Source organism: Bison bison, unplaced genomic scaffold (assembly GCF_000754665.1).
Source record: "Bison bison bison isolate TAMUID 2011002044 unplaced genomic scaffold, Bison_UMD1.0 scf7180017864144, whole genome shotgun sequence".
Classification (NCBI taxonomy): Eukaryota; Metazoa; Chordata; class Mammalia; order Artiodactyla; family Bovidae; genus Bison; species Bison bison.
In genome coordinates, this window is record NW_011494716.1 from 2,148,184 (window position 1) to 2,157,303 (window position 9,120).

Here is a 9,120-nt window from a genome sequence, read left to right on the forward strand (position 1 = left end):
TCATGCAGGTGGGCTGCAGAGCCCCGAATTCCTTCTTCATCTCTTTGAGGGCTGAGGATGTGAGGAGTTCCAGGCTGCAGGTAGACATTCCAGTTTATCGTAAAACCATGCTCAGGCAGAGCTCCGGGAACAGGCCCCTGGGAAGTGTGTGCTGTGCAGAAGCAGGCCTTGAGGTCCGCGCTCTCCAGACAGCAGGCTCTGCCTTCACTGGGAGGTGGACGAGGCCGTGCCCCACTCAGCCAGCGGCTGCTTCTCAAGGATTTTCGGGCGCTTGCCTGTCCTGTGAAGTCTGAACTGACTGTTCCAGCTAAGTCATTTCCCTTATGTTGAGAGTAAATAGCCTCCTCAGAATGTGCGCCTGCCTACGTGGAGACATGGGCAGTTCTTTTGGGTCCTGACTCCCAGGATATGACTCTTGGTGTCTCGCGATTTCTCAGAGGCTGTCCGGCTGCCCAGGGAGCAAGACTGCGGTTGGCCAGCCAGCCGGCCAGGCCTCTGCTTGACTTTTTTTTTTTTAACAGAAAAACCAACACGTGTGTCACATGGGGCCAAGTGGAATCCTTGTCCCTTTACTATATCTATTTTTTGCAATTTGGGTTTCCAGTTTACAGACTAGTCTTAGGTAGTAGCAAAAGAGCCAAAGAAGAGATTGGTATTGCTGAGCTCAGAGCGGCGCAGAGGCCGTCCGTCCAAGAGCGCTGAGCGGCGGGAGGACACGAGGTGCCCCTCCCCACCGCGCCCCCACCTCCCGGCACCACCCAGCTTTCGCCGGAGCAGGATGCCCTCCTCCTAGGAATCTAGTGATGCCTCTTGCCTCAGGGAAACGTTTCTTTGATGGGGAGTTGATGAGGTTTCTTTTCCTTGTTGATGCTTTATTTGTGGTAACGGAAGAGTGAGTGACTTGAGCCACGGCAAGGAGGGCTGCAGGCGGAGGCGTCCCGGCCCCCATGCTGCGGGCTCCCCTTGCTGGCGATTCTTGGGTGTGAAAGGGCTGTGGCTTTTGTGCAGCGACTATGTTGGTGTTGGGGGTGGTGTGGAAATTGTTAATCTTGTATAAAGCAACACAATAAATTGTTTCAAGGTTTCCAGAACATCGTTTCTTTCGCGTTTCTTTTTTACCATATTTGCAAGTAATTCTCTTCTCCCTTAGGAGCTGGTAGTTGGGGAACATTCATTCTGGCTGAAAGCCAAGCAGGCCCTGGGGAATCAGCCTCACTCGAAAGAGAGGAAGAAACACACTTTCCATGAAATTAGAATCAAGCCAGCAGGTGTTTATTTTCACGCTATAAATAGAGTTCCCTCTTACTTCCCATTTTCTTACATAATACGTGAGATACAGAGAACCCAAATTTCATTTGATAAAAAATCAACTGTGGAGTCTTAAGTGGCAGTGAAAGAATAAGCAAGACCAGGCACCGAATCCAAGGCTGACAGCGACAGTCCACTAGGAAGGTACTTCAGTTACAGAACCACGACACGTCCTCTGACGGTGCGTTCTCTTGGGACAGTCTGGCTCGACAGTTAGGCTTCACCCAAGCACCAGGGTCAGACGCTGTTCTGGTTTCTTTGCGCCTCCTTTGGCGTAGCGCCGAGATCGGTTTCCCCAGGAGGCCTCGATGGCGAGTCAGCTGAGCTGGAATCCGGAGGGCTGTGAATGCAGGTGGCGGCCCCCAGGGGCCGGGGCTTTGCTGAATGGAGCCCTCCCTGCCTTGAGTTTCCCCGGCTGGGGTGTGGAGGCCAGTGCGGTGCGGAGCAGGCTGGCCCATGGGGCTGCTGCCTGTCTTGTGCTTTAGTGGTAGACGTCAGTGTTTCCAGGTGACCCGGGGGAGTCTGTTGATAGAGGAGTGTAGGAGAGGCGGGGAGGAAGACGGGCACTGCAGGCGAGAACGATCGGGGGACAAGTGGGTTGCTTTCCAGGCTGAGGGACATAGCTCAGCGGGGGCCAGTCCCGCCTGTGCTTGGGCCCAGCAGCTGGGGTGGCGGCACACGGGGCTCTGAGTGGACTGGAGCTGTGCGGGGGGCCAGGGAGAGACGACCCGGGGGAGGGTTCCGAGCAGGGGCGAGCCAGCGGCGGCTTCCCCGAGAGCGGGGGCGGGCCTACTTCTGCCCTGACACCAGGACGGCCAGCTCCTGGATAGACATGCTCTTGTTGACGTAGCGGTCGTACTGCGCGGGGGTCAGCCGCCCGCTCTGCAGGGCCTCTTCAATGGAGAACTTCCTGCCGGACTTCCTGTCATGGATCACGGAGGACTCGCCTCCGGGGCCCTTGACGGAGATCTCCTCCCAGTCGCACTCCTGGCTCCTGAGCTTGACAAACATGTTCCAGTCGATGAGGCCGGCGCGGTGGGCCTCCTCGGGGGACAGCTCACGGCCCGAGTCAGGGTCGATGACCACAATGGAGCGCCGCAGGTGGTTCTCCCTCTGCTCCCGCTTGACGGCCACGGACCCCAGGCGACGCTGCAGCTCTTCGATCTCCTGGTCTTTGTCCCTGGAGAGCCTCCTGAGGTCGTCCAGCTCCCGCTCCAGGGACCGCAGGCGTGAGTCGAGCTGCGCCCCGGGGTCGGCTCCAGTCGTTGTGGGCAAGCTTCTTAGGCTCTGCGCCTCGGCCGCGGCCATCTCGATCTCCGACTGCAGCCTGCGGGCCTCGAGCTGCAGGCTCTGCCGCTCCAGCTGCAGCTTGTGGTTCTCCTCCCTCAGGAAGTCCAGCTCCTTGGATGACTTGGAGTTGCAGAACTCCAGCTCCGACAGCTTGGCCTCCAGCCGGCTCACCTCGGCGTCCAGCTCCCTCTTGCCTCGGCTCTCGGCCTCCAGACTGCCCCTGAGCCTCTGAATCTCCTGCTCGGTGTCGCCTTTCTCCACCTGGACGCTCTCGGAGAAGACCACCTTCTCCTTGACCTGCATCTTCTCCAGGTGCTCCAGCTGCTGCTTTAGGGTCTCGAGCTCGTGCTCCAGGCCCTGCCGGCGGTGCCGCTCTTCCTCCAGCTGCAGGGCCAGGAGGGCATGCTCCCGGGCCTGCTGGGGGTCCTGCTGCAGCACCACCTTCTGTGTGAGGGTCACCTTCTCGTGGGCCTCGCCCTCCTGCGCCTCCAGCTGGGCCAGCTGTTGCTTGAGGTGCTGCACCTCCAGCTCAGCCTCGCGGCGCGCCTGCCGCTCGCGCTCCAGCTCCTCCAGCTGGTGCTCCAGCTCGGCTCGCCGGCGCTGCAGCCGCCGCAGCTCGCCGCGGAGGCCGTCGATCTGCCGCAGTTCCGCATCGATGCTCTCGGTGAAGGCGCTCACTTCCGCCCGGAGGCCCGGCTCCTCCTCGTACCTGACCACCTCCTGCTGCACCACCACCTCCTTCCCGCGGGCCAGCTCCTCCTCCTTCTCCTGGATCTTCTCCTCCTGTGACACGCATTCCCGTTCCAGGTCTACCTGCTTCTTGTGCTCCTCAGCCAGCCGGGCCCTCAGAGCCGCCACTTCCTCTTTGGTCTGGGGGTCTTCCTGGAACTGCAAGATCTCCTGGACCACCTCCTTGGTCTGCACCTGGGGCTTGGCCTCTTTGAGGGACTGGATCTCCTGCTTCAGCTGGTAGATCTCCAGGTCACACCTCTCGATGAGGCGGGTCTTGTCCACGATCTCCTCCCTGAGCCTCTGGAGCTCCTTCTCCGTCTCAGGGTCCGTCGTGTACTTGATGACCTCCTTGGTCACCTCCTTGACCTCTACCTGGGGGCCTCGCCTCCGAAGCGCCTCCAGCTCGCTCTGGTAGCTCTTGAGCTGCTCCTCGGCCCCCCGGTACTTGCGCTCCTGCTCTACCAGCTCCAGGCGGAGGTTGGCCACCTCACTCTCAGCCTTGGGGTCAGGCCGGACAATCTCGCGCACCTTCTCTTGCACAACCACCTTAGCGTTCTCCTCCTCCAGGGCCCAGATCTTCCGGAGCAGCTCGGTCTTCTCCCTCTGGCTGGCACGGGCCCTGGCGGCCTCATCCTCATACCGGCGCTGGAGGGCGCCCACCTCCCGCTCGGCCGCCACGTCCTTCTCCACCTTGAGCACCTCCTTGACTGTGATCTTGCCCTCGGCCATGGCCCGTTCCTTCTCCAGCCTCTTGAGCTTGTCCTGCAGGAAGCCCAGCTCCTCCTCCTGCTTCTCCCGGAGCCCCTGCTCCCGCTGCTGGTCCTCCTGCAGCTGCCGGAACTCGGCCTCCAGCTGGGGGTCATTGTGCACCTTGACCACCTCCTTCTCTGTGACCACCTCCCGCGCCCGCCGCTTCTCCTTGGCCAGGGCGGCCACTCGCTGCTGCAGGAGAAGCGCCTCCGCCTCGCGGGCGCCCTTCTGCCGCCGCAGCGCCTCCAGCTCCCCCCGCAGCCTCAGGACCTCGTCAGCCTGGGCCCGATCCGGCTCAATGCGCAGTACCTCCTTGACTACGTACTCCTGGCCCCCGGCCCGGGCCGCCTCCTCCAGGGCACGCAGCCGCAGCCGCAGCGCCTCCACCTCCCCCTGCAGCAGCCGGTTCTTGTGCTGCTCCTCGGCCAGGGTCTGCTGCGCCTGCTGGAAGCTCTCCTCCAGTGCTGGGTCCGGCACCTTCCTGAGCACCTCCCTGGTCACCACCGCCTCCTGCGGGCTCTGGCTCCGCAGGGCCCGGATCTCCTCCTGGGCGCTCCGGACCTCGTGCTCCAGCTGCTGCCGCCGCTCCATCTCCTCATCCAGCTCCTTCTGAATCTTCCACGTCTCCTCTGCTCCAGGGCCTGGCTTGCTCCCGGGCAGGGCCTCCTGGCTTGCACCTGCCTCCAGCTGCTGGGAAGGGGGAGACCATGCAGGGTTAGGGCTGGACTCCGTGCAGTTGGTCCCCGTCTCCCCACCCTCCAAGGCTCACAATGCTTGTCTTGTGGTCCTCAAGGGACATCCCCACCCCCACCCCCCGCTCAGTGTCGGGGCCGGTAGAGCCCTAGGCTTCCTTTTGAAATTAAAAACACTAGTTTAAACACATCTGGGGAAACATCTTAAAGCCACAGAAGGGTATGACGTGAAGGCCACCTGTCCCTTCTGGTCCTGTTCCTATAGGATGTGCTGTACTGTGCTTAGTCGCTCAGTTGTGTCCGACTCTTTGCGACCCCATGGACTGCAGCCCCCCAGGCTCCTCTGTCCATGGGGATTCTCCAGGCAAGAAAACTGGAGTGGGTAGCCATGCCCTCCTCCAGGGGATCTTCCCAACCCAGGGATCGAACCCAGGTCTCCCTCATTGCAGGCGGATTCTTTACCGTCTGAGCCACCAAGGCAGCTCAGCATCCTACAGGATACAGTCACCTTTGTCACACATATATTTTTGTGTGCAATGTGTATTTATCTTTTCCACGCTAATGGTGGTCCCCAATCTGCATGTACCCTGTTGATTGCGCTTATGAGAGAATCTGCAGCAGCCAGAGAAGACCCACCTTGTCGTGCGACAGTTCGATCGTTTTCCATCGTGTGGACAGACCCTGGCTCAGTCACCCACCCACTGCCCTGCCCTGCCAGCGAGGGCACACGCCCCCCGGCCACCTCTGTTTCTCTGAGGCAGAGCGAGCCTAGTGTCTTAGCTGTTGGGATAGTTTTCAGTAGGATGCCTTCCTAAGACCCATTACCTGTCTCAGGAGGGTCAGTGCAAACTCCAGGTTCTGCAGTCTCTGTCTGTTGATGGCATTAACCTCCGTAAACTTGGCAGCAAGAGCTGCTTCCTACAGGAGAGCAGACAGACAGGAATCAACAAGCTGAGTAAGGTGTCTGAGTAAAACCTGGCATTGGGGGAGAGATGCCAAAGAGAGTTGCCACTTCCTACCTGGAGTTCTGCTAGTCTCAACTGTGAGAGAGAAAACTGGATTTAGAGTCAGAAGCCTGAACCCCCAGGGACCTTGAGCAGGTCCGTCTCTGAGCCTTAAGGCGCTCGTGTTTGGAAGGAACAGGTTAACGTCAGCCCTCTGTGTGCGGATCCACTCGGCGTGGAGCAAGGGGAACTGCCCCAGCCACGACTCCCAGCAGGCTGTCTTTCCAGGTGTGGCACTGTTGCTGGCCCAGAGTAAGTTCATCGTCTTCTCCCACTGAGACTATTGGCACCCAGGAGGGCCCCCAGCCCCGTTTACCACTGTGCGTGCCCTTCTGAGGCCTGCATGCCATGCTCCCTGGAGGAATGGAGCCCCAGGAGGCTGGGCCCGCGGAGCTCACCTCTTCCCTCACTTTGGTGGCAGGGGACTGGAGCCTGGCCCGCTTGCTCACGTGGCTGCTCCTTCCATTCTCCAAGTCAAGGAGGGACCTGAGTTTCTCTGCTTCCAACTCGTAGTCCTGGGTAAGAGACACGAGGCAAAGGGCAGACCAGAGCAGGTGAGACCAAAGTGTTCCTGTGCCCCTTCTGGCTGACCGCGGAGGTCTTCCGCTCAGCCACACCTTGCTCTGACTGCCAGGAGGTTTGGAGAACTGTCGCTCCATCAACGGCACACAACCACATCCCTGGACGACCCACGAGACAAAAGAAAATGGGCCCACAAACCCCTTTGTCCCCAAAGCGCACTCCCTCCCTCCAGGCCGCCCCTGGCCCAGAGAAAGTGGCTTCCTGCTGTCTTCATCTCACTCTGTACCGTAAGCTTTTTTTCATGCCGCCCTAATCCTTCTGTGGGTCAATTTGATGACTTAAACATCCATCAAGTAGCTGGATGATAACTTCCTAGCTGTCTCCACTGCTAATGCTGGACATTTAGATTACTTCTAGTTTGTCTCTTTGGCTATTGTAAATAATTTTTTATTTCATACTGATTTTGTTAATCCCACATTATCATTTTTTCACATCTTTTCCTTTATGATAAATTCCCCCCAGTTACTGCTTTAAACAGTAGAAAACCCTTCTGATATTTGATGCCTGGTACCATCTTGTTTCCCAAAGGGTGGTGCCGGTTTGCACAGCCACCAGCAGTGCCTGAGGACACCCCCAGGGCCAGCCCGGGGGTTGGGGGTGGGGATGGTGGGGAAGAGGCCCTGCTGCTGGGGTGTTGCATCTCACCTTGACAGCCTGCTGGTACTGCTGGGAGTGCGTGTGGACTTTCTGCACTTCCTCTTCCCTTCTTGCTATTTCATCTAGTAGGTTCTGTACAACAACAGAGACTTTAAAAATAAAAACTTGGAAAAAAAAAAAATCCTAAACCTAGATAGAGTAGCTGAATTCCTTAGAGTCTGGAATTCTCCTGTAGCATAGGGTATAATGAGCAGCTTCCTTGTTTACGTTTGTTGGTTCCAAAAGGTGGTTTTAAGGGCCTGTGAAGAAGGGCCAAGCTAACGAACCTTGCCAGGAAGGCAGTGTTTACTGAGTGCATGGAGGTGTCAGGCACGGTGCTAAGGCTAAGCACGTGTGTTTCTGAGATTATCTCCCTGACTCTCCCCACATTCTTTGAGACGAGCACCGTCCTCACTTCCAGTTTAGGAGGTCCAGCGGTGCAGTGCCTGGACTGCGGGTGCGTGGCTCCGGGGGTGGGAGCAGGATCTGAGCCCAGGCTGTTGGCTTTTCCGTTCCTCGTCCTTCATCCCAAGGCCCTGCTGTCTTCTGGGGAGCCAGGGCTCTGGGCTATGGAAATGGGTTTCCCCCCACGAGGGCTCACTGGTGACCCTGCAGTGATCCGCTTATTTAGCAGACCTGCGCGGGGTTGTGGTGGGGAGGGGGGGTCTGCTCCAGGCCAGGCCTTGTGCAGGGGACTGGGGAGGGACTGGTGAGGGGGGCCCTGTCCTCAAGCTCAGAGACGTGGGTGCTGGGAACCCACTGGTCCAGGACCGTGACCAGGCGCCCATCCACAAAGGGGCTTGCTGACCCCCAGCCTGCTCACCTTCTGGTTGTTCAGCTTGGTCTCCACTTGGCCGAGGCCGTCCGTCTCCTGGGGCTCGTAGCTGGGGATGTGGGACAGGAACTGAAGCAGGCGGTCACGGCCGCTGCAGAAGGCGTCGTGCTCAGCCCGGGCGCTCTGCAGGCTCTGGACCCTGCGGGGCAAAGCCAGCCAGGCCTTTGAGCGCTCGGGTTGCACCGAGAGCTGCCTGCTGTCCCTTTCTAGAGGTTACCAAAGGGAACTGAACTGGGAGTCAGCGCGACGTTTACCAGGAAGGGGAGTAGTCAGGTAAATTATGGAGTATTGGGTGGGAATACTGCACGGCCTCCATTAAAGGCAGGCAGGCCCGAGTGTGCGGACCTGAGGTGATGCCCACTGTGAATCCCAGGACCTAAATAACTCCCAGATCCAAGGAGAAATCACAAGGGAGGTGTGGAGATCTTTTGAAGTCACTGAAAATAAAAACATCGTTTGTGGGACAAAGCGAATGCAGTACTTAGCGAGATGTACTTAAGTGCTTAGATGAGGGAGAAAAAAAAAACAAAGCAGACTCTCAGATCAACAGTCCAAGCTTCTAACTTCAGGAAGAAAAAGAAGAGCCAACTGAACCTAATGTAAGCAGCTATAGTAGGAAATAATGATGAGCAGAATTCAGTGAATCAGGAAACAGGAAAACGGAAAGATCACTGCAACCAAAGCTGTTTCATTGAAACAGTCAGTGAAGTGATCAACCCCAGACAGAATCATCGGGGGAGAAAACAGAATAAACAAACACGACAAAAGAAGATACGATGTCAGGAATGAAAGTGAGGACATTCCCTCAGATCTCGCAGACGTTCAAGGATAAGAGAATATTATGAACCATCTCATGCCAAAAACTCAACAGCTTGACGAGGTGTACAGTGTGTCCTTGAAAGACACAAACTTGTGAAGCTGCTCAAGCATCAGATGACCCAGATCGTCCAATATCTAATAAAAGAGGTTGCATTTGTAGTTAAAAACCTTCTTACCAAAAAAAAAAAAAATTGCAGGCCCAGATGGCTTCCAGGGTGAATTCTACCACGCATTTAAGGAAGTAATACCCAGTCTTCACAGACCCTTTTTCAGAAAACACAAGAGGAGGAGGGAGCACTTCCTGACTGTTCAGGCCAGGAAAATACACGATGGGTGTTCCTACATTTCCTACCAACCCTGGCTCACACAGAGTGGCTCTGGAAGGACTCACGAGAAACTCACAGCAGGGCTGATCTTCGGGGGAACGGTTTGGTCATTACAACCCCTTTGGGTTTTTTAATTTTGTATGTGT

At 57.3% G+C, this 9,120-nt stretch overlaps 1 protein-coding gene across 1 annotated transcript in view; it reads right to left on the minus strand.

The window, feature by feature from the left end:
• Nucleotides 1-1,250: 1,250 nt before the first annotated feature.
• The window catches only part of PPL (periplakin), a 25,123-nt gene continuing 17,253 nt past the window's right edge, over nucleotides 1,251-9,120 (minus strand). The window contains exons 17-21 of the mRNA XM_010840499.1: nucleotides 7,818-7,968; nucleotides 7,004-7,087; nucleotides 6,175-6,291; nucleotides 5,598-5,690; nucleotides 1,251-4,770 (exon numbers count right to left, since the gene is read on the minus strand). Coding sequence (XP_010838801.1) covers nucleotides 2,098-4,770; nucleotides 5,598-5,690; nucleotides 6,175-6,291; nucleotides 7,004-7,087; nucleotides 7,818-7,968 — 3,118 coding nt within the window. The 3' untranslated portion in view covers nucleotides 1,251-2,097. The remainder of the gene's footprint in view (nucleotides 4,771-5,597; nucleotides 5,691-6,174; nucleotides 6,292-7,003; nucleotides 7,088-7,817; nucleotides 7,969-9,120) is intronic.